General features: G+C 46.2%; 1 protein-coding gene and 2 long non-coding RNA genes across 3 annotated transcripts in view; all 3 read left to right on the top strand.

Moving 5' to 3' along the window:
- Nucleotides 1–24,960, top strand: part of efcab6 (EF-hand calcium binding domain 6) — a 36,704-nt gene that overhangs the window by 10,651 nt on the left and 1,093 nt on the right. The window contains exons 5-23 of the mRNA XM_064938928.1: nt 2,234–2,370; nt 2,920–3,038; nt 3,232–3,368; nt 3,975–4,123; nt 4,494–4,595; nt 4,796–4,886; nt 5,869–6,093; nt 13,094–13,147; nt 13,480–13,712; nt 13,815–13,878; nt 13,990–14,108; nt 14,233–14,382; nt 19,667–19,822; nt 20,246–20,456; nt 20,710–20,904; nt 21,028–21,237; nt 21,656–21,928; nt 22,188–22,383; nt 22,537–22,724. Coding sequence (XP_064795000.1) covers nt 2,234–2,370; nt 2,920–3,038; nt 3,232–3,368; nt 3,975–4,123; nt 4,494–4,595; nt 4,796–4,886; nt 5,869–6,093; nt 13,094–13,147; nt 13,480–13,712; nt 13,815–13,878; nt 13,990–14,108; nt 14,233–14,382; nt 19,667–19,822; nt 20,246–20,456; nt 20,710–20,904; nt 21,028–21,237; nt 21,656–21,928; nt 22,188–22,383; nt 22,537–22,724 — 3,009 coding nt within the window. The remainder of the gene's footprint in view (nt 1–2,233; nt 2,371–2,919; nt 3,039–3,231; nt 3,369–3,974; nt 4,124–4,493; nt 4,596–4,795; nt 4,887–5,868; nt 6,094–13,093; nt 13,148–13,479; nt 13,713–13,814; nt 13,879–13,989; nt 14,109–14,232; nt 14,383–19,666; nt 19,823–20,245; nt 20,457–20,709; nt 20,905–21,027; nt 21,238–21,655; nt 21,929–22,187; nt 22,384–22,536; nt 22,725–24,960) is intronic.
- Nucleotides 6,130–8,933, top strand: LOC135514851 (uncharacterized). The gene is made up of 3 exons (XR_010451741.1): nt 6,130–6,248; nt 6,435–6,595; nt 8,817–8,933. It is a non-coding gene; the product is annotated as an uncharacterized LOC135514851 (long non-coding RNA).
- Nucleotides 8,935–13,091, top strand: LOC135514850 (uncharacterized). The gene is made up of 3 exons (XR_010451740.1): nt 8,935–9,030; nt 9,236–9,350; nt 13,020–13,091. It is a non-coding gene; the product is annotated as an uncharacterized LOC135514850 (long non-coding RNA).

The following is a 24,960-nucleotide window of genomic DNA, read 5'->3' as shown; positions in this document are numbered from 1 at the left end:
AGCTCACAATGACACACACACACACACACACACACACACACACACACACAAAGATGGATTAACATATAACAGGCTGGTAAACAAAAACAACAGAGCTTTCGTTAATTAACGAGCGCAGGGCCGGCCGGGCGGGCGGGTGGCGAGGGGCGCTCACTGTGGCACCATGCCAGGCCCCAAGCCATGCCAACCTGAAACACAGCTGCCTAATGGTGAACTGGCACTGGCTGGGACAGGGATGGGAGACTAGGGAGGAAGGGATGGGAGAGAGCGAGGGAGGGAGGGAGAGGATGGGATGGAAGAGGGGGAAGGGGATGGAGGGAGAGTTAGACAGAGGATGTGGAGATAGAGGGATGGGAGAGAGAGGACACGAAAATGATGGAAGCAAGGGAGGTGAGAAAGACAGAGAGAGGAAGGGACACAGAGAGACGGAGCAAGAGAAAGAGAGACAGAAAAGCAGGGAGAAAGAGAAAGCAAAAAGTTAGCGAGAGCGAGCAAGCGAGAGAGGGAACAGAAAAGGAAGAAACAAAGACAGATAATCGGAGAGAGGAGAGGGGGAGTAGCCGTAGCCCGTAGTGTGCAGAGAGAGGAGATAGAGAGATAGCGATAGAGAGATAGCACTGGAGATTGGATGATGATATCCCCATGTCTCTGCTCATTAATAGTGTAAGCTCTCCTCTCTCTTTCTCCTTTGTGATTTTAACACATTTCTAATTAGCACAGAATCCTCTTCGTTTGGGAGAGGGGATGGAGAGATGGGGGGGGGGGTCATATTTATATCTGTCTTTAATAAATTCCCTTTCATTTGATCTTTTTTTAAACACGACACGACTGTATAGCTAGCGTTTCCTTTCCCCTGACTCCAGCAGAAGAGAATGAAAGCTGGTCCTAATGCAAGAGGTAATTGGTATGCTTGTCTGAAAGCTTTCATAGTTGTCGAAGTTGTTAGATTCTACAAACAGTGGGAGATTTTTCGGAAGTTAACAACAGAGAGCAGAGAATTAAAAGGCGGACTCAAACGACTTTGGAATCGAGTCTTGAATCAGTATTGTTCATTATGATACTTTAAATGATGAGACGCTAAAGGGTACTTACTATATGATGATAACATTTTAGGTCAGTTATGGTGACTTGGGTGGTGTTCGTTAGGGAATCCAATGGAAAACGTTTTAAAAATGTTTCGCAACGAAAACCGAATAAGTGTTTTTTATTGGATATGTTCAGGTAGTCCCTCCTTATTTCAGTCCATTTTCTTCCTTTTGGTGCCTAATGAATACGACCCTGAGGGTGTTCTATCAGCTTGTTTTCAGTCTATCCTTCTCCATTTGGAAGGACAGTATTATGTGCGACACATTGCCGTATAGACAATGTCAGTGTGTTAGCCCAGTGGGGAGAGGGAGGCTCCCCTGCTTGTCTTTCAGGGAGACGTTTGGTAGCGCTGCTAATCAGAGTGCAATTAGACAGAGAACTCTTTGGGCGACAGAAAACTCTGATTACCCAAGAGTCAAACGGGGTATATTTAGTATCTATCTGTTCCTGTTCTTCCATGGTTGCCGTGGCACCCCGAGCTATGAGCTGAAGTGTGGAGGAGAACGAGGAAAGATGGAGGAAGGAGTGATCACACAGTGGCTCTAAAGGACACTCCCCATAGCTAACCCATCACTGTTTACTTTATGGCTAGTCAACCTATAGATGTACAGCATACTGTACTTATCACCCACAAATGTTACCTCTTACCGCCTGTAACCTACAACTACAACTACCTACAAACAGAAATGTAACCCCTCTAGATGGACCCCAAACTCAAACCCAGCTATCTGCCCTAACCCCTCATGAAACCATTTACCCCAAAATAGCACTACAACTACCCCCCATTAACAATCACAAAATAAGTCTGACATAAGTCTGACTTAAGTCAGTCTATATCTAGCCTCCAAACCCAAACCTACCTATCTCTCTGACTCAGCCTTCATCCCTCTAACATCCCTCCCCTTCCCCTCTGCTCCGTCTCTGTCTCTCAGAAGTCTGCAGTACTTGTGTTTACTCCTCCCCTCTCACCCCAACACAGTGCTTTGGGGAACAGAACACACTCTGCTCTGCATCAACAGATCAAGGCTTCAGAATCAGAGGCGTCAATACCACTGCTTGTGCAGATGAAAGTCAGAGAGCTTCAGACAGAGTTTAGGAGTTCACACAGACACTTCTGAGTTCTTTTCTTGGTTTTGAAACTCTGCAGATTGGGAGCAACTTGAAGAATGTAATCCGGGCCTTTCGTCTGTTCGACTACAACCGAGATGGACAGATCCAGCAACACGAGCTGCGCAGGATACTGGAGAACTACTGCTTCCCCTTATCACAGAGAGACTACCAGAGGTGGGAGAGAGGTTCCAATACATACAAGCATGCACACACACCCATCATGGATGATAGATCCAACTATTTCCAGTACTCCCTACGGTCAGAAGTAATCTTTTGGAATGGACATGATAACTAATGCTAACTTTGTGGTCAGTCCTTTGTCTTCTCATTGAGAGAGAGCTAATTGACTTTTAAAACTTTGGGCCCTGCAGTCAAATCCACTCCAGAAACGTCGCCCAACTTTTAGTGATGTGGCTCTAGAGGATTCTGTGTGACAGGTTCATTTAACGTGGCTTTAATTAGTTTCACTACTCAGGAAGCTCTCTCTCACTTTGTCTCACTGTCTCTCCTTTTTTCTTTAACTTCTTCTCACTTTCTCTCTGTCCCACTCTCTCTCTCTCACACACTATCTCTCTCTCCATATTTTCCTCACCCTCTCTCTCGCTCTGTTTATTTTCAGCACATATCTCACAGTGTTGCCCCTCTATCTCTCATTTCCTTTTCTGATCTTCAGTTTACTTACCCAATAAAATGGACTATGATTTGATCTCCTCTCCACTGCAGACTGTGGACCCACCACAGCCCTAACAACATGGCAACCATGTCCTACAAAGTGTTCCTGGAGAAGCTGGGCCTGGAATCTAACAAGTGCAGGAAGCTTGTCCCGGAGCCTCCAAAGCTAGGTAACGTAGGGGTCTTATTGTATGATAGGAGGGCGTGATAACTCAAATGACTACAATCGGTTCATAAGGCACTCAAATAGCTGTTTAGAGACACATAGACCCGCAGACAAATATACACAGTTTTAACCATTAAGCTACAGCCGAACACTTTAATCTGTCTTGGCTATGACTGATGACATCGTGTGTTTTACAGCATTGGGCTGGCAAGAAATTAGTCCTCCAGACAAGATAAAACTGAGGAACAGAGCCTTGTCCCAGAATGCAACAGGAGATACACAGGAGATCCAAGGCCTGACTCAAGATGAGCTGCAGACGCTCTTCCTGGAAAAGGTAGAAGAGTCAACTTTGACGGCACCATGATAAAGTATTGTGGCCAACTCAGTGGAGAAAATAGCATAACAGAGATTATCCACTAGCTAAACATTTGGCCAACTGCACAATGACCTTATCAAGGTCACTGTTGAAAAGTGAAAGCATCACATGATATGATTGGGAGGATACCATCTTTCCAGATTGGTTTAAGCTACGACAGTGTGTATGTTTGCGTTTTTGTGTGTGTGCATGCATGTGTTTGTACGCTCCTGCTTGTGTATGTGTGCATAGTTGTGTGTGTTTTATTCTTGTTTGTATGTCACCATCTGGCCCTGTTCCGTGCGTTATCCTCTTAGATGAGACAGAGAGAGGAAATTGGCTCTAAGTGGCGTGCTAGTATGCGTCGCGACAGAGGGAACACTTCTCATTAAAATGTTTGCCCAGAAAAATCTGCTCCTGAGTTAGTGTGTTAATCATGACTAATTTGTGGGAAGGCAGCAGCAGTGTAGTACTGCACATCATATGGGGGTGAGCCCCACGGCAACCACAGCGTTGACTCACTTCCTGTCATTAGTGTTGTGTGTCTACTCCCCAACGTAATGTGTGTGTGTGTTTCTCTGTTAGTTGTGTGTGAGCTGTACCCTAGTGTGGAGAGCACTGCAAGCGTTTGATGTCACCCACTCTGGACTGGTGTCACAGGAAGACCTGAGGGCCGTCCTCAGCAGCTTCCTGTTTCCCATGAGCCTCAGCACCTTCCAGAGCCTGACCTGCCGGTATGAAAGTGAACACAGTGACACGGTTAACTTGACTACTATGCTCTCTTTCTGTTACCAATTCCCTGCTGGTGACTCTTATCAGCAGCTCACAACACTTTCCCATTTTATCTTGGTTAACCCAGAAAAATATTTGGTCAGATGCTTGATTGTGTTTACGTAGTTTGTCCACGAGAGATTATTTCAAATTCCCACTCCCCATCCCCCAGGAGCGGTGCCTGAGTCTAGCAGGGGAGCACTTCCTCTTCCTTTGTTTCCTTCACTACTTTCTGACATTTCGTTATCCAGAGTCTCAGTGTTAACAAGATGAATGTCTGTTTTGCATTTGTTGTGTGTTTGTTTGTTTGTGTGGTGTGTGCGCATGCTGTAGTTTTGGGGTGAGAGCAACAGGGCCTGTCAAATGGAAACAGTTCCTGGGTCAGTTTCAAGGTCCAGTCACAGAGGAGGACGACACCACTCCTCAAACAGAGAGGTCAGCTATCTTTAACTACCACTCCCTGATCTGAATTCTATACAAGGAACATATTCCATACTACTTTAGGATATTCTATTATATATCTCTATTTCGTGACATCTGGTTCTGGACTTCCAATACACCTTTCACTCACTATTGACCATCCTCTCTCGCCATCTTTCCCAATCTCTCTCTCCTCCTCCTCCTCTCTCTCATAGGGTTCCTGAGCTATCTGCCGCAGAGGAGGGCCATCGGAGTCTAACAGAGTTCTACCCTATACTGAGGAGAGCCTTTAAACAGTTGGACAGGGTGAGAGACAAGTCCTCACGAAGGAGTGGAACAAGGGACAGGAGAACTATAAGAACTAGCACAGTATAAAATATATAGAGAAGCACAGTACTTCAGCAGGTTACAGATAGGCAGACTGTTAGATGCAGCTATTGATGTCCAGACATGGAGTTACGTATGGCCACTAGTTACACACTCAGTCACCATATGTTCACTTGACAACCATGTGCGACATCAACATCATCATGCCTCCAGTTCTATGTCCAGATGCTCAAATCACTCCACATCAGCCATATGAAACTTGATAGTGACACTAAACTTTAGTGGAGAATATGTCTTCGATTGATTCACAGCGATGTTGAATGTTGATGGGCTACAGCAATACACAAAACAATCATTGGTGTCCAAGTTTGAGCGTGTGTGAAGCCTATCCCAGATATGAAATCAAAACATATCCGCCAGAAACTCCTCCTTTTATGGCACTAAAGAAAGAAAAACATCCCCCCCATCAACTGTTTTAATAATCAATTCTGTGGGTACTAGATCAAACATGGTGTCCACACACACCTCCCGCCAATAATTTGCTTTTCCAGACAGGCAGGTTGGAAGCCAGCCTGCATGTGTTTTAGACAGACTCTGGGGAGAAGTTGTGTTAGGCTGGGATGACGTACGCTGATGCACAATGTGTCTCTGTGTGATTCACCAACCAATATAACGTTACTCCTGTTAAAAATGACACAAGGGCAACAGACGGCTGGCTAATGATAAAATAACACTTTTACACAAGCCAATGGCTGCGAATGTAAGAAGATCACACTTCACATTTCAAAACTGGGGCTTCAAGCACAAATGTAAAGGCAACTCCTACACCTATATCCTAAACGAGGAAGAGAACTCAAAGAGGGGGTGTCATGTCTCTCTACAGGGTAGGATAGGGAGGATCACCAGGGCAGACCTTCGTCAGGCTTTGGAAGTCCCCCAATATAACCTGAGGGGTCCCCAGGGCTCCTGGTCCAGCCGCATGGAGCCCCACACCCCCAGGCCCCGTCTGAGTCCAGCCCAGGTTAGAGAGCTCCTGATCCTGCTGGACCCAGAGCACACTGGGGTCATCACCCAGCCCAGCCTGGAGCTGCTCAAACCCAGGAGGGTGCACTCTTCCCCGGGGAGGGAGAAACTACACACCCCTACTGGAGGATTGAAAGAGGAGGTCATGGAGGATGCGGCTCAGGTACAAGAAGTTCAGTGTGTGTGTTTGTGTGTTGATGTGTTGGCACATGTTCATGTGTGTGTCTGTTGACTAAGGAGGAGCAGAGGGAGTTGATTGAGACTCAGTATCCACAGTGGATTGAAAAGGCACCCACGGCAGCAGACATATGGACTACCGTAAATAAACTGCAAAACACAACATAGCACAGAAAAAAATGGCTGTTTTCACCCATTTTAGTATGATGAGTAATGAAACATAGACATATACAGTTCCTCTCTGTTGTGTTGTGTGTGTATTGATGTTTGTATTGATGTGTGTATTGAGGTGTGTATTGAAGTGTGTATTGTGGTGTGTGTCTGCAGGTGAAGGGCTTGCTGCGTGATAAGCTGAGTGATCAGATAGGTCCCATGCTGGAGGCTTTAGGGGACTGTGACCCTCGACAGACAGGATCTGTTCACAATGAAGACCTGAGAAGGATCATACATTGTTACGGCCTGCCCCTCTCACACACACACTTCAACAAGTGAGCAACCAATCCCTCTTGTAGACACACACTTCAACAAGACTTAACATCCATCCTCCAAAAATGATGAAACATAAAAACGACTGATTACAATTTGAACTGGTGAATAGACGACTCTATAGGTAGATTTTTTTTTAAAGTATTAATTGAAACTCCATACATTTTGAAGAATACAAATTAAAATGTGCTACAAAAATCTATACATCCTTTGTAAAAATGTTAGCACACTTCATTACCTTCTTACAGAACATAGAGGTTATACAGTAGCTTGCGAAAGTATTCAACCCTTGGCAATTTTCCTATTTTGTTGCCTTACAAACTGTAATTAAAATTGATTTTTTTGTGGGTTTGTATCATTTGATTAACACAACATGCCTACCACTTTGAAGATGCAAAATATTTTTTTATTGTGAAACAAACAAGAAATAAGACATAAAAAACTGAAAACTTGAGTGTGCATACCTATTCACCCCTCCCCCTCAAAAGTCAATACTTTGTAGAGCCACTTTTTGCAGCAATTGCAGCTGCTAGTCTCTTAGGGTATGTCTCTATAAGCTTGGCACATCTAGCCACTGGGATTTTTGCCCATTCTTCAAGGCAAAACAGCTCCAGCTCTTTCAAGTTGGATGGGTTCCGCTGGTGTACAGCAATCTTTAAGTTATACCACAGGTTCTCAATTGGATTGAGGTCTAGGCTTTGACTAGGCCATTCCAAGACATTTGCATGTTTCCCCTTAAACCACTCGAGTGTTTCTTTAGCAGTGTGCTTAGGGTCATTGTCCTGCTGGAAGGTGAACCTCCGTCCCAGTCTCAAATCTCTGGAAGACTGATTTGAAACCTGAAAACAGGTTTCCCTCAAGAATTTCCCTGTATTTAGAGCCATCCATCATTCCTTCAATTCTGACCAGTTTCCCAGTCCCTGTCAATGAGAAACATCCCCACAGCATGATGCTGCCACCACCATGCTTCACTGTGGGGATGGTATTCTCGAGGTGATGAAAGGTGTTGAGTTTGCACCAGACATAGCATTTTCCTTGATGGCCAAAAAGCTCAATGTTAGTCTCATCTGTCCAGAGTACCTTCTTCCATATGTTTGGGGAGTAGCCCACATGCCTTTTGGCGAACACCAAACGTGTTTGCTTATTTTTTTTCTATAAGCAATGGCCTTTTCTGGCCACTCTTCCGTAAAGCTCAGGTCTGTGATCCTATGGACAGATACTCCAATCTCCGCTGTGGAGCTTTGCAGCTACTTCAGGGTTATCTTTGGTCTCTTTGTTGCCTCTCTGATTAATGCCCTCCTTGCCTGGTGCGTGAGTTTTTGCCCTCTCTTGGCAGGGTTGTTGTGGTGCCATATATGGACCATTTTTTAATAATGGATTTAATGGTGCTCCGTGGGATGCTCAAAGTTTCTGATATTTTTTATAACTCAACCCTGATCTGTACAACTTTGCTGAAACAACTTTGCCCCTGACCTGTTTGGAGAGCTCCTTGGTCTTCATGGTGCAGCTTGCTTGGTGCTACCCCTTGCTTCGTGGTGTTGCAGACTCTGGGGCCTTTCAGAACAGGTGTGTATATACACTGAGATCACGTGACAGATCATGTGACACTTAGATGGAACACAGTTGGACTGTATTTAACTAATTATGTGACTCCTGAAGGTAATTGGTTGCACCAGATCTTATTTAGGGGCTTCATAGCGAAGGGGGGGAATAAATATGCACGCACCACTTTTCAGTTTTTGATTTTTGAAACAAGTTTTTTTTTTGTCACTTTACCAGTTTGGACTATTTTGTGTATCTCCATTACATGAAATCCAAATAAAAATCTATTAAAATGACAGGTTGTTATGCACCAAGAGGGATGAATACTTTTGCAAGCCACTGTATGTTGTTTGTTGTCCTGTGTACTCTAGGCTGTGTGAGGCTGGTTTAGACCCAGGGTCATGCAGGGTCAGGTACAGACAGTTCCTCAGGGCCTTGGGCCTGCCTACAGGAGAGACACAGACAGGCTCTATACACTACCCCCGCAAGGGCTCTGGCAGGTATGGAGAACAGAGGCAGAGAGATAGAATGGAGAAAGTGAGAGATAGAGAGGGAGAGAAAGGTGACCAGACAGAGACAGGGGGTCCATAATAACAAAGGGTGAAGTTAAGTAATAGAGGCGTTAGAGAGGAAGTGTATTTTGTTCTAATGCAACATGTACTACATTTCTGACACCAACAGACTGAACTATCAAGCCCAGGATGCCTTAGTGAACAACAAGCCAGTGTGTTCCCCCAGCGCCACTGTAGGGGGTCCAAGGGTTCGCATGGTGGAGAACATTATGTTCAGGAAGCTCAAAGAGAGGCTGGACCACAGACATGTTAACCTCGACGACCATATCCGGGCAATAGCCAGTAGCTCAGACGGAATGCTGTCGTTGAGAGATCTAAAGAAGGTCAGAAGGTCAAAACAGTTGTGTATACTTGACCTCTCAGGGCCTTGACAATAGTGTTCCTCTATGTGAGCCACAGTTACTTTATTATGAAGATTATATCGCTATACAGTCATTATTATAAGTATCTTATCCGACACCTTTGTATAGGACATGCACCTTGTCCTAATGTAGTCCCAACCTATTTCCTTGTTATCAACATTCCCAGATACTGGATGACAGCTGGATCACCTTGGATGAGAAGCAGTTCCACAAGCTCAACATATCGCTTGGTTTCAAAGACGGAAAAATGTCCTGTTCGGCTTTCCTGGATAAGTATGATGGTACGAGTCGAGTGTGAATCTTAACTTGCCATGGTCTAGAGACTCAGACTGATCTCTAAATTAGTGTCCTAGCAAGGGGAGATAAAGAGAGGGTCATTCCACTTGAAAACCCCTCAAAAATCCTCATCCCCTCCCCAACCAGCACCCCACCCACGACGATCAAAGGCTACCCCCCTGCTTCCTGTGAAATGATGTCTCTGTTAGCACATGACTCATTGGGATTATAAATATAGTTTTAGAGAAGCTCTCCATCTCTCATTGGTACAGAGGAGAGGAGAGAGAAGCAGAATCCCTCTTATTGCTGACTGTTTGGGGTAATTATGAGCTTTGGAATTGAATGGAAGCAGCAGGGCACCACTCTAATTTGTATCCTCGATTTAATATATATTTTTTTACATTAAACAGAATCAGGACCTAAACTTAGACATGTTTTCAAAGTGCAACATTTGTGTTTTAAAGGATTTGGAGAGAAAAAGTGCCAAGATTCTATTTAGAAATGGGTCAGGCAGTTAAAGGACTACCGACGTCGGCAGTTGTGAGGGGTCCTTTTTCTGTGTGAAAAAAACACAAACGCCTAATCCGAGTGGAAATTATAACAACATTCTAATTTGTTGATGTCAATTTCAGACACTGACATTGCATTACAGTGACCAGTAAATAACATAAAAGGGCATATTTTACACAAAAAGACAACAAACTGAAATGAATCCTTTAACCTTATCAATAAATATAAGAGGATAGTCTCAGTTATTCATTTTGTGACTGCCATTCTTCCTTTTTTCCTTTTGCAACTGGGAACATTAACATTTGACATGCCAAGTTGAATTCTTGGAAGTCAATAAAATAACGATAAGGACGACATTAAAGGAGCAATCTCCTGTTGTTGCATCCATTTTTGCGACTTATAAATTAATGACATGTACCCCTTGATTCTTGAAGAATATAACTTATTAGATACGTTTTTTGCAAGGGCTGCGTCTCAATCCACCACATCCATCTGTGGTGGAAGGTGGCCAAGCTACAGCGATGTTTGTCAGACCATGAGACATCCCAAAAATCAGTCCTCTCACGAAAACGTCTGTAGCATCCTAACGGTTTGGCCTAAAAACTATTATGACAACTTTACAGAAAGGGGAGACTCTCACGAAGGAGTTCTCCATTTTGACTTATTTGTAAGTAACCCATACATATAGAAGTATGGAGGTAGTTTTGTTCCAACAAAAATAAGGGGTTAAATATGTGTCCCAAAATTTCCTGAGCTTTCTTATATCTCCTACAGTAGATATAGGGCCGACACTTCAAGACTTTATTCCTTATGATTTATTATTCAACTGTCTTTTTTGCCATTTATGAATGTGTTGTTTACTGCGTTTTAATGGGCTATAGTTGTAAAGACCAAACTCAATATTTAATCAAATAATTGTGTACATTTTCTTTATACCTAAAGGGGTCCTAAAATTCAAAATCCAATAGCTAAATGATCCATGGTTTGACCATCCTAAAACAATTCCATATTTTAGCTTAGTAACCCCCCCAACGGCATAGACTTTTAGAGGTTAATGTATCATGAGCTTCGTTCAACTGCCATACCCCATCACAACCCAAAATCTAAGCTTGTTTTACGCCAATGTTTGTAAACAAAGCAAATATAAACAAACCGCATAGCTTCAAAACATTGATTACAATCAGTCCTTGCATCCATAGCTTTGTCTGTCCATTTGAGAGTGGTCCGAAACAGTGGCGGGAAACTTTTATCGTTATTTCTACTCCGGATTTCCCCTTTAAAGTGACAAATGTAAAGGTCCAAAGCAGCTGTTTTTATCTCAATATCAAATCATTTATAGGTAACAATTAAGTACTCAACTGTGTTTGTTTTCAGTTAAAAGTGCCAAAAAGTAACAAAAATATACTGAACAAAAATATAAACGCAACATGTAAGGTGTCGGTCCCATGAGCTGAAATAAAAGATCCCAGAAATGTTTCATACACACAAAATGCTTATTTCTCTAAAATGTGCACAAATTTGTTTACGTCCCTGTCAGTGAGCATTTCTCCTTTACCAAGATAATCCATCCACCTGACAGGTTTGGCATATCAAGAAGCTGATTAAACAGCATGATTATTACACAGGTGAACCTTGTGCTGGGGACAATAAAAGGCCACTCTAAAATGTGCAGTTTTGTCACACAACACAATGCCACAGACATCTCAAGTTTTGAAGGAGGGTGCTTTTGGCATTTTGACTGCAGGAATGTCCACCAGAACTGTTGCTAGAGAATTGAATGTTAATTTCTCTACCATAAGCCACTTCCACTGTCATTTTAGAGAATTTGGCAGTACATCCAACTGGCCTCACAACCGCAGACCACGTGTATCCATGCCAGCCCAGGACCTCCACATTTGGCTTCTTCACCTGCGGGCTCATCTGAGACCAGCCACCCGGACAGCTGATGAAACTGTGTGTTTTCGCAACCAAAGAATTTCTGCACAAACTGTCGGAAACCAACTCAGGGAAGCTTATCTGCGTGCTCATCGTCCTCACCAGAGTCTTGACCTGACTGCAGTAACCAAAGTCAGTGGGCAAATGCTCACCTTCGCTGGCCACTGGCACGCTGGAGAAGTGTACTCTTTATGGATGAATCCCAGTTTAAACTGTACCGGGCAGATAGCGTCTTGTGGGCAAGTGGTTTGCTGATGTCTACATTGTGAACAGAGTGCCTCATGATGGCGTTGGGGTTATGGTATGGACAGGCATAAGCTACAGGGAACAAACACAATTGCATTTTATCGATGACAATTTGAATGCACAGAGATACTGTGATGAGATCCTGGGACCCATTGTCGTGCCATTCATCCGCCGCCATCACTTTGTGTTTCAGCATGATAATGCACAGCCCCATGTCGCAAGGATCTGTACACAGTTCCTGGAAGCTGAAAATGGATTGGCCTGCATACTCACCAGATATTTTACCCATTGAGCATGTTTGGGATGCTCTGGATTGGCATGACAGCATGTTCCAGTTCCCGCCAAAATCCAGCAACTTCGCACAGCTATTGAAGAGGAATGGGACAGCATTCCACAGGCCACAATCAACAGCCTAAACAACTCTATGTGAAAGATATGTGTCGCTCTGCATGAAGCAAACGGTGGTCACACCAGATACTGACTGGTTTTCTGATCCACGCCCCAATCTTTTTTTTTAAAGGTGTCTGTAAAATCCTTAGATTAGGGAATAATACATTTATTTAAATTGACTGATTTCCTTATATTGAACTATAACTCAGTAAAATCTTCGAAATGTTTGCATCTTGAGTTTATATTTTTTTCAAAGTAACTACTTCTTAGCAAAAGCAATTTCTCAAGCAAAAACGTTGTTACGATTGTCTGGGAGAGGGGAGGGGAAACCTGAAAACTCTCTTTCTTATTGAGCTATTAACTAATTTACCACTTGGTGATGTCACCAGGCAAGCCAAAACTCCCTCTTACCAAAACAGGCCCTTACACTAAAGGTCCTTATCATCATTTTCACAATTTTACAGTATTATTTCAACTTCATAGTGTGTAAATATATATAAATCACAGGCAAATCCCATTTTTGACTGCACTGGGCCTTTAAAACCCAACCCTTTCATCCAATCAAATCACAGTTTAATTGTGTTCTTTAAAAGAGCACCAGGCCAGAGAGCAGAACCAGGCCTCGGGGGGTAACCATGGTAACCTGCGGGCTAAGCCACGCCTCCTGACAGCGGAGGACTGCCTCGGTGTGATCAAAGAGAAGATCGAAAACATCCACGGGGTGAGAGAGAGGAACCGTCCACGCCCACTACACAACTCCACACTCCATTACCTCTGGGATCAATTGTTTTGATCAATATACACATTCTATACTGCACACACAAACACCTAGTACTGACAGGATAAGACGACAAGGGGTTGGGATACTAACCCTCACAGACACCCTTTAAAGTCAGTTGAAAAAGAATGCATAAATCCAAAGCCCAAATCCAAGCCTAGCGCTAAAACGACAAGAAAACGTGTAGCAAAACAATACACGTTCCATACATATTTACATCCAATCAATATACACAACCAATCACCATGTCATCATCATCTTCTCTGTCCAATCAGGACATCCTGTCAGCGTTCCGTGTGATGGATCAGAACTGTGACAGGGTGGTGGACAGGCATGACTTCAGAGAGCTGTATGACAGTCTGGGCCTGGTCACCAAGGAGAGGGAGTACCAGCGCCTGCTACAGCTGCTGGGCCTGCAGCCTGGAGCCAACCTCAACTACCCAGAGTTCTTCACCCTCGTCCAATCCAGCGGCAAGACCCGCAGGCAGAATTTCAAGCCAGCCAATGGGTGAGTAGGGTCTTGTGGAAGTGTGTGTGTGAGGTTAGACAGGATTCATATGTAAATGTCACTGAGGTGTTTCTGTGTGTGTTCTTGATGCTGTTCAAACAGGCCAGACCAACTGCATGACCACCTGGTGTCCAACGCACGCCACAGATGGACTGCTATGTCAAAGGTCAGTCTGGTTTAACTCATACCTCTACCCTGAAGCTCAAGTCTCAAAGAGGATAATGTGTATGTTAACATGTGAGAGGAACCCCATTACAAGTTATGTTACCTCCACCAGGTGATTTGTCGCTTTGATGAAGATGCTCAGGGTCTGGTCTTTAAGAAAGACCTCAGGAGTCTCCTCTATACCTACGACCTCCCCATCAGTCCTGATGAGTTTGAGGAACTGTGGGCCAGGTGAGCGATATTAGAGTGCGGTAGAACACGACAACCCAATCCTAACTTGAGATCTGTTTTGTGTAAATCATTCAACGTTATCAATGCGGAGCTGTGATTTGTCCGAACACTGTTCCACTGACAGGTATGATGGAGAAGGGCGTGGCTACCTCACATGTGCTGCGTTCCTGGAGAAGCTGGGCGTGGATCAACAGGAGGTGGGACATGCGAGGAAGGATGCAGACACCACTCCCACAGATGGTCTCCCTGTAGGGGCTACGCTTCAGGACGTTGAGTGAGTGAAGAGTGATTAACTAAATGAATTAGTGCAATTACTAATTAAATTCTATAGAATACGCTTCTAGAGTTAAGCATGCGTCTGAGCTTTGGCCAAAGGTGTCATGTCTTGTTATGTCTGTTCCTGTCCTTTCTCTTCACTCTGTCTCTCTCTGCTGGTCTTTTTAGGTTACCTTCTCTGTCTCTCATTCTTCAGCTGTTCTACATCTCCCCTAACTAGCTCATTCACTCTTTCACACCTGTTCTCTCTTCCCCCTCTGATTAGGTCTCTATTTCTCTCTCTGTTCCTGCTACTTTCAGTGTCTGATTCTTGTTTGTGTTTTTGATGCCAGAAGCAAGCTGTCGTCTCGTTTGCTTCCACCTTGTCCTATCCTGTCGGAGTCTGCCTGGCAGGTGCATCCTGCACTATACTACGTTCTTTTTGTTCCATTGTCAACGTTGGAAGAGGATTTATGCCATTCCTGTTTTTCATTAAAGAACTCTGTTTTCTGTTAAAACCGCTTTTGGGTCTTCACTCAAGTACATAACAGAAGAATCAGACCAAGAATGGACCCAGCGGCTCCGGACCCTTTTCACTCCGCCGTCGAGATCCAGGGAGCGATGCTAGGCAGACACGAGGAGGAATTGTCTGCTGCTCGACATGCCGTTGAGACCCTGGCCGTCCAAGTCTCCGACCTCAAAAGACAGGTTCACCAACTCCACCTCGATCCACCGCCCACTTCCAGGGTTTCCGAGTCTCCGGAGCCCAGGATCAACAACCCGCCCTGTTACTCAGGGGAGCCCACTGAGTGCCGCTCATTCCTCACTCAGTGTGATGTGGTGTTCTCTCTCCAGCCCAACACTTACTCCAGGAGCGCAGCCCGCATCGCCTACGTCATTTCTCTCCTCACCGGACGGGCGCGTGAGTGGGGCACGGCAATCTGGGAGGCGAGGGCTGAGTGTATTAACCAGTTTCAGGACTTTAAGGAGGAGATGATACGGGTTTTTGACCGTTCTGTTTTTGGGGAGGAGGCTTCCAGGGCCCTGTCTTCCCTATGTCAGGGGAATCGATCCATAACGGATTATTCTATTGAGTTTCGCACTCTCGCTTCCTCTAGTGACTGGAACGAGCCGGCTTTGCTCGCTCGTTTTCTGGAGGGTCTCCTCGTCGAGGTTAAGGATGAGATCCTCTCCAGGGAGGTTCCTTCCAGTCTGGACTCCTTAATAGCTCTCGCTATTCGCATAGAGCGACGGTTTGATCTTCGTCGCCGAGCACGTGGAAAGGAGTTCGCGTTCTCCGTTGCTCCCCTCTCCACATCACTGCCACCTGCCGCATCACTGCCACCCTCCCCCGCCGGCTCGGATGCTGAGCCTATGCAGCTGGGGGTATCCGCATCTCGGCCAAGGAGAAGGAACGGAGAATCACCAATCGCCTCTGTCTCTACTGCGGCTCCGCTGGTCATTTTGTCACCTCATGTCCAGTAAAAGCCAGAGCTCATCAGTAAGAGGAGGGCTACTGGTGAGCGCAACTACTCAGGCCTCTCCTTCTGGATCACGCACTACCTTTCCGGTCCATCTCCGCTGGCCCGGTTCATCTGCTTCCTGCAGTGCCTTGATAGACTCTGGGGCGGAGGGCTGTTTTATGGACGAGACCTGGGCTCGGGAACATGACATTCCTCTCAGACAGTTAGGGGAGCCAACGGCCTTGTTCGCTTTAGATGGTAGTTCTCTCCCCAAGATTCAGCGTGAGACGCTGCCTTTAACCCTCACTGTCTCTGGTAATCATAGCGAAACCATTTCTTTTTTAATTTTTCGTTCACCTTTTACACCTGTTGTTTTGGGTCATCCCTGGCTAGTGCGCCATAACCCTTCTATTAATTGGTCTAGTAATACTATCCTATCCTGGAATGTTTCTTGTCATGTGACCTGTTTAATGTCTGCTATCCCTCCTGTTTCCTCTGTCTCTTCTTCACAGGAGGAGCCTGGCGATTTGACAGGGGTGCCGGAGGAGTATCACGATCTGCGCACGGTGTTCAGTCGTTCCAAGGCCACTTCTCCCTCCACACCGGTCGTATGACTGTAGTATTGATCTCCTTCCGGGAACTACTCCCCCGGGGTAGATTATACTCTCTGTCGGCTCCCGAACGTAAGGCTCTCGAGGATTATTTGTCGGTTTAGCTCGACGCCGGTACCATAGTCTCCTCCTCCTCTCCCGCCGGAGCGGGGTTTTTTTTGTTCAGAAGAAGGACGGGTCCCTGCGCCCATGCGTGGATTATCGAGGGCTGAATGACATAACAGTTAAGAATCGTTATCCGCTTCCTCTTATGTCTTCAGCCTTCGAGATCCTGCAGGGAGCCAGGTTTTTCACCAAATTGGACCTTCGTAACGCCTACCATCTCGTGCGCATCAGGGAGGGGGACGAGTGGAAGACGGCGTTTAACACTCCGTTAGGGCACTTTGAATACCGGGTTCTTCCTTTCGGCCTCGTTAACGCTCCAGCTGTCTTTCAGGCACTAGTTAACGACGTCCTGAGAGACATGCTGAACATTTTTGTTTTCGTTTACATGGACGATATCCTGATTTTTTCACCGTCTCTCTCGATTCATGTTCAGCACGTGCGACGCGTCCTCCAGCGCCTTTTGGAGAACTGTCTTTATGTGAAGGCTGAGAAGTGCACTTTTCATGCCGCCTCTGTCCCTTTTCTCGGTTCCGTTATTTCCGCTGAGGGCATTAAGATGGATCCCGCTAAGGTCCAGGCTGTCATTGATTGGCCCGTTCCTAAGTCACGCGTCGAGCTGCAGCGCTTTCTGGGCTTCGCTAATTTCTATCGTCGTTTCATCCGTAATTTCGGTCAGGTGGCAGCTCCCCTCACAGCCCTTACTTCTGTTAAGACGTGCTTTAAGTGGTCCGTTTCCGCCCAGGGAGCTTTTGATCTTCTTAAGAATCGTTTTACATCCGCACCTATTCTTGTTACACCTGACATCTCTAGTCAGTTTGTTGTTGAGGTTGACGCGTCAGAGGTGGGCGTGGGAGCCATTCTTTCTCAGCGCTCTCTCTCTGACGGCAAGGTCCATCCTTGCGCGTTTTTCTCTCATCGCTTATCGCCGTCAGAACGTAACTATGATGTTGGTAATCGCGAACTGCTCGCCATCCGCTTGGCCCTAGGCGAATGGCGACAGTGGTTGGAGGGGGCGACCGTTCCTTTTGTCGTTTGGACTGACCATAGGAACCTTGAGTACATCCGTTCAGCCAAACGACTTAATGCGCGTCAGGCTCGTTGGGCTCTGTTTTTCGCTCGTTTCGAGTTTGTTATTTCTTATCGTCCGGGCTCAAAGAACACCAAGCCTGATGCTTTATCTCGTCTCTTCAGTTCTTCTGAGGTCTCCACCGACCCCGAGGGGATTCTCCCTGAAGGGCGTGTTGTCGGGTTGACTGTCTGGGGAATTGAGAGGCAGGTAAAGCAAGCACTCGCTCACACTCCGTCGCCGCGAGCTTGTCCTAGGAACCTTCTGTTCGTTCCCGTTCCTACTCGTCCGGCCGTTCTTCAGTGGGCCCACTCTGCCAAGTTAGCCGGCCACCCCGGCGTTCGGGGTACGCTCGCTTCCATTCGCCAGCGTTTCTGGTGGCCCACTCGGGAACGTGACGCACGTCGATTTGTCGCCGCTTGTTCGGTCTGCGCGCAGACTAAATCTGGGAACTCTCCTCCTGCCGGCCGTCTCAGACCGCTTCCCATTCCCTCTCGACCGTGGTCTCACATCGCTTTAGATTTCATCACCGGACTGCCTTCATCAGCGGGGAAGACAGTTATTCTTACGGTTGTCGATAGATTCTCTAAGGCGGCTCATTTCATTCCTCTCGCTAAGCTCCCTTCTGCTAAGGAGACGGCTCAGATCATTATCGAGAATGTTTTCCGAATTCATGGCCTTCCGTCTGACGTCGTTTCCGACAGAGGCCCGCAGTTCACGTCTCAATTTTGGAGGGAGTTTTGCCGTTTGATTGGGGCTTCCGTCAGTCTCTCGTCCGGCTTTCATCCCCAGTCTAACGGTCAAGCCGAACGGGCCAATCAGACTGTTGGTCGCATTTTACGCAGTCTTTCTTTTCGTAACCCTGCGTCTTGGTCAGAACAGCTCCCCTGGGCAGAGTACGCCCACAACTCGCTTCCCTCGTCTGCTACCGGTCTATCTCCTTTTCAGAGTAGCCTCGGGTACCAGCCTCCGCTGTTCTCATCTCAGCTCGCCGAGTCCTGCGTCCCCTCCGCTCAGGCTTTTGTCCAGCGTTGCGAGCGCACCTGGAAGGGGGTCAGGTCGGCACTTTGCCGTAATAGGGCGCAGACTGTGAGGGCCGCTAATAAGCGTAGGACCAAGAGTCCTAGATATTGTTGCGGTCAGAGAGTATGGCTCTCCACTCAGAACCTTCCCCTTAAGACAGCTTCTCGCAAGTTGGCCCCGCGGTTCATTGGTCCGTTCCGTATTTCCCAGGTCATTAATCCTGTCGCAGTGCGACTTCTTCTCCGCGCTATCTTCGTCGCGTTCACCCGGTCTTCCATGTCTCCTGTGTTAAGCCCGTTCTTCGCGCCCCGCTCGTCCCTCCCCCTCCCATCCTTGTCGAGGGCGCACCCATCTACAGGGTTCGTAAGATTTTGGACATGCGCCCTCGGGGCCGTGGTCATCAGTACCTAGTGGATTGGGAGGGGTACGGTCCTGAGGAGAGGAGTTGGGTTCCCTCTCGGGACGTGCTGGACCGTTCGCTGATCGATGATTTCCTCCGTTGCCGCCAGGTTTCCTCCTCGAGTGCGCCAGGAGGCGCTCGGTGAGGGGGGGTACTGTCATGTCTTGTTATGTCTGTTCCTGTCCTTTCTCTTCACTCTGTCTCTCTCTGCTGGTCTTTTTAGGTTACCTTCTCTGTCTCTCATTCTTCAGCTGTTCTACATCTCCCCTAACTAGCTCATTCACTCTTTCACACCTGTTCTCTCTTCCCCCTCTGATTAGGTCTCTATTTCTCTCTCTGTTCCTGCTACTTTCAGTGTCTGATTCTTGTTTGTGTTTTTGATGCCAGAAGCAAGCTGTCGTCTCGTTTGCTTCCACCTTGTCCTATCCTGTCGGAGTCTGCCTGGCAGGTGCATCCTGCACTATACTACGTTCTTTTTGTTCCATTGTCAACGTTGGAAGAGGATTTATGCCATTCCTGTTTTTCATTAAAGAACTCTGTTTTCTGTTAAAACCGCTTTTGGGTCTTCACTCAAGTACATAACAAAAGGAGTGATCAATAATAACTGTGTGTGTGCTGTGTATTTGACCATCCAGGCGCTTGGTGCAGGGTAACTGTGAGGGGTTGAGCAGTGCTCTGACCCGTCTGGATAAGAAGAGAGAGGGCCTAGTCAGGGTGGAGGACCTACAGAGTCTGCTCCAGAGATACAACTGTCCCCTACACAGACACCAGCTCACCCACCTCCTACACACGTAAATAACTCTCATTATAAAGACCTCTCCATTCCTTCATATAGCCAACACACCTTAATAATGATCAAACTACTGGGTTATAATCAGTCTATAATCTGTTATAATCTATCTTCGTCGTGGTCCTGGAAAAATCTTGTATCTAATTTTTTGCCGATGTTATTTCAACAAAATAATAATAATACACAAATTGTTCTGTGAACGTTTCCTGACTCTAGGACTAATAAAAGTAATGCCTTGTGAACTACACCTGAAAATAAACCGTTTTTAATTCCCTGAAAAGTTTCCAGGAAGCAGACGCATTTACTGATGTTGAATACTGTTGAAGAGATGTTGAACTGATTTTGAGTACTGTTTAAACTGATGTTAAAACGGATGTTTGTAACTGCTGAATATGTAGACACTTTTGTCTCCTCTAAATTCTAGACTCAAGGTTCCAATGGACAGTGAGGACAGGACGTTGTCATACGTGGACTTCCTGAAGGCGTTTGACCACGTGACAGGGAAGGGGTGTGAGCACCCCCCTAGGACCTGTGGATCCCCTGACCCAGCCGAGAGTCTGGAGTGGCTCAGTCCTGAAAGAGCTGCTGGTAGGATACGGGAACTGGTCACTGCATCGATGGATATACTCCACAAGGTTAGGCCTCTCCCGACACTCTATCCCTCTTCTTCCCTGGCTCTCATTGTGAAGACCAACAACGTATACAATTAACATCAATTTGTTTTAGCTACTTACAGTAATAAACTATTTAAATTGTAACAATTGAACTGTGCTTTTTAATATACATTAAGACTGAGGGAGGTCCTTCTACTTGCGTAAGCTCAGACATGCTCTCATCTGGTCAGCCACACCAACTCCTACTCACTTGTCACTCTGTCTGGTCTCTTAGGCCTTCTCTGCCTTCGACAGGAGTGGGAACGGGACAGTCACCCCTCTGGAGTTCCGGCGGGTGCTGGACCATTTTTGTGCCCGCCTTTCGGACCCCCAGTTCAGATTCCTGCTCGACAGAATGAAGCTGAACTGGGAGAACCGCACGGTGTACTGGAGAGACTTCCTCAACCAGTTCAACCTATGCAACCTGGACGTGTGTGATTGGGTCTGAGTGTGTGTGGTGGGGGGTCCGTACTCTGTGTTTATACGTAGGCCTGTGCATGTGCATTATGCATCTGTTTTTATTTGTTGTGTGTGTATGCATCTGTGTGTGCAGAACCCTGAGGATTGGTCAGACAGAGTGGGTAAGGCAGGTTTCCCCGCCCAGCCCCAGCCTCTGCCAATCAGTGAGGAAGTTGTCTCCGCCTGCCTGTACACCATCACCAAGGAGATAGTGGACTTAGAACACACCCATAATGACACCATCTCTAAAGAGGACTTCAGAATGATGTGTGACCGCCATTTCATGAGGCTCACCAGTGACCAGGTAAGCAGACAGGGTCCTGTCTCAATAGGGTCATACAGTATAGCGTTTTACATTTATTTTTTATTTATTTTCTTACAAAAAAAAAAAATACTAGGCACAATTCATTATACTCTATCAATGGGTTGTCATGCAGAAACAACAGGAATAGGCATACGTGCATGTGTGTAAATTAGATTTTTTTTCATTTTTTTATGCATTTGCCAGCCAAGTTCTCCTTAGTTATTAATTATTGCAATCAAAAACAAATTTGTATGTGTTGATAATTATTGACTACTTATAGAGAACGTTAGTCATCCGTGAAGTTCATTAAGCTTGTGTGTAAATGTGAGTGTGTGTCTGTGTGAATATCAGTTTGAAAATGTGGGATATGATGTGTGTGTGTGTGTGTACTAAACTTGTAATTCCTCTCTCTCCTCAGTTCGAGAGGGTGTGGGAGAAGCTGCCAGTGAATGTGCTGGGGGATCTGGAGTACAGGGAGTTCCTGAAGCACGCCAGTGGAGCTGTTGCGATAAGGGACAAGACCACAGACCCAGAGGACATCAGTCCCCTGAAATCTGCATCACCACCATCCCCTGGGCTCATAGATATGTCACCATCACCACCATCCCCTGGGGCCATAGATAGGATGTCATCCTCCCCACCAGCTCTACAGAGACCAAAGACTACAGGCAGCAACCTCCAACGCTCAAAGGTACAGGATCTCTCTATACATGATGCTTATCAGTTTACTTATATATCTCCATCTTTGTATTTGATAGTCCACAGTTCTAAGTAGCGTTACAGAAGCCATCCCAGTTCGTTCTGTAAGCTCCTGGGAATGACCAGAAGTGATATCCAAAATCTAACTAGGATGGCATCCATATCATAATTACAATATCTTATCTCTTCAAATCTGGGACTGAAAGTAACACACATTATCAATCCCCCTGTCCTTGTCCCCCTCCCCCCAGTCGGAGGTGGGTGTGTCCAGCAGGGCCAGACGCCCGTCCACGGCTGGGAGAGAGAAGGAGGGCCCCCTGGTGGACTGTGAGGAGGTGGAGAGGAGGCTGAAGGGGGAGGTGCAGCGCTGCTGGAGGGACATTCAAAGGAGGTGCAGGGAGGAGGACAGAGAGAGAGACGGAGAGATCAGCACACGCTGCTTCCTGGGTAAAATGACCAATCACAGAGTGACATACGTACAGAGCAGCGCCTGATTCGTTATCCCCAGTCAATCATTATTTTACGTAACTTCAATTCACAATCCACCTCAAAAACATTTGATCAAAATCACTTCCATACCTGACTGTGTGTGTGTGACAGACATCCTGCAAAGCCTCAATGTCAGTGTGACCCAGAAGGAGCTTGATCGTCTGGCCGTAAAGTTCGACATGAGGGACAGTGGGCGCGTGTCATATCTTGACTTCCTACGTCACTTCCTCCTCAACCTCGAACCGCCAGCGGTCAGACAGCCCTTTGAGCGGGCCAAACTACCTCTCTCTACTACACCGGTACTGTTTACCCCTGTTTAACTACCTCTCCCTACTATACTGGTACTGTTTACCCCTGTTTAACTACCTCTCCCACTATACTGGTACTGTTTACCCCTGTTTAACTACCTCTCCCCACTATACTGGTACTGTACACCCCTGTTTAACTACCTCTCTCTACTACACCGGTACTGTTTACCCCTGTTTAACTACCTCTCCCTACTATACTGGTACTGTTTACCCCTGTTTAACTACCTCTCCCCACTACACCGGTACTGTTTACCCCTGTTTAACTTCCTCTCCCTACTATACTGGTACTGTTTACCCCTGTTTAACTACCTCTCCCCACTACACCGGTACTGTTTACCCCTGTTTAACTTCCTCTCCCTACTATACTGGTACTGTACACCCCTGTTTAACTACCTCTCCCTACTATACTGGTACTGTTTACCCCTGTTTAACTACCTCTCCCTACTATACTGGTACTGTACACCCCTGTTTAACTACCTCTCCCCACTATACTGGTACTGTACACCCCTGTTTAACTACCTCTCCCCACTATACTGGTACTGTTTACCCTTGTTTAACTACCTCTCCCCACTATACTGGTACTGTACACCCCTGTTTAACTACCTGTACACCCCTGTTTAACTACCTCCCCACTATACTGGTACTGTACACCCCTGTTTAACTACCTCTCCCCACTATACTGGTACTGTACACCCCTGTTTAACTACCTCTCCCCACTATACTGGTACTGTACACCCCTGTTTAACTACCTCTCCCTACTATACTGGTACTGTACACCCCTGTTTAACTACCTCTCCCTACTATACTGGTACTTTACCCCTGTTTAACTACCTCTCCCTACTATACTGGTACTGTTTACCCCTGTTTAACACCTCCCCACTATACTGGTACTTAACTACCTCTCCCTACTATACTGGTACTGTTTACCCCTGTTTAACTACCTCTCCCCACTATACTGGTACTGTACACCCCTGTTTAACTACCTCTCCCTACTATACTGGTACTGTTTACCCCTGTTTAACTACCTCTCCCTACTATACTGGTACTGTACACCCCTGTTTAACTACCTCTCCCCACTATACCGGTACTGTACACCCCTGTTTAACTACCTCTCCCCACTATACTGGTACTGTACACCCCTGTTTAACTACCTCTCCCCACTATACTGGTACTGTACACCCCTGTTTAACTACCTCTCCCTACTATACTGGTACTGTACACCCCTGTTTAACTACCTCTCCCTACTATACTGGTACTGTACACCCCTGTTTAACTACCCCTGTTTAACTACCTCTCCCTACTATACTGGTACTGTACACCCCTGTTTAACTACCTCTCCCCTACTATACTGGTACTGTACACCCCTGTTTAACTACCTCTCCCTACTATACTGGTACTGTACACCCCTGTTTAACTTACTGTCAATATGGGACAGAGAGCTGTATGAACATAAATGTTTTTACTGCAGAAACTGTGGTAAATTAGTATTTGGGGTGAGAGAAAACATATTTTATCATGCTCTTTTCTCATACTACTCTTTTTTCCTCTCCCTCGCTATTTCTCTGGTCCATTATTGACTCATTAACTATCACTTTCAATGGGGAGAGGGTCTGTGACGTAAAACAAGGGGGCGGTGGGTTGCCAGATTGTGTATACTCAACGGGGACCTCTCCCACCCTCGGGCTCTCTGCTGTCTCCTCCTTGACAACAATACTTGTCAAGTTTGGTGATTTGTGTGCTTTTGGCACAATGAGGTATGTTAATAAAAGCTTCGAAAAATGACACGCGGGTGGCCAGGTTGGAGAAGATCCCCCCCCCGGGCTACTAAACATTAGCATTAAGCAGGGCCCCAAGCCTCACCAGAGTGAGTGGGTGAGAGCTTGTCTGGCAACCTGCGAGATGCAAACCATCCAAACCCCCTCTCGTACTGGCTTTGGTTCACAATTATAACCCTCATTATCTACTAACCAAACCAACCATCTGTGTTATAAATCAGAGACCTAGCCTGACGAATCGCACTGTCGTCCGCCACACACTTTAGTCTGAGACTCTGCCATCGTTGAAGTTGTTTGTGGTGACGAGGGGCGTTGTACAAAACAACGTTATCAGCGATTGGATCGTCTCTAACAAATCAGAGAATCAAAGCCAATGACGGATTTCTTCAAACCGCCGCTGTACCCATCCGGCTCTGGCCGAACCCATCGGTTTCTGGACCATTCAGACGGCC

The sequence above is a fragment of the Oncorhynchus masou genome, chromosome 26 (genome assembly GCF_036934945.1).
Source record: "Oncorhynchus masou masou isolate Uvic2021 chromosome 26, UVic_Omas_1.1, whole genome shotgun sequence".
In the NCBI taxonomy this organism is placed as follows: Eukaryota; Metazoa; Chordata; class Actinopteri; order Salmoniformes; family Salmonidae; genus Oncorhynchus; species Oncorhynchus masou.
Note: the sequence above shows the minus strand (reverse complement) of the source record. Positions and strands in the feature narration are given on the sequence as shown.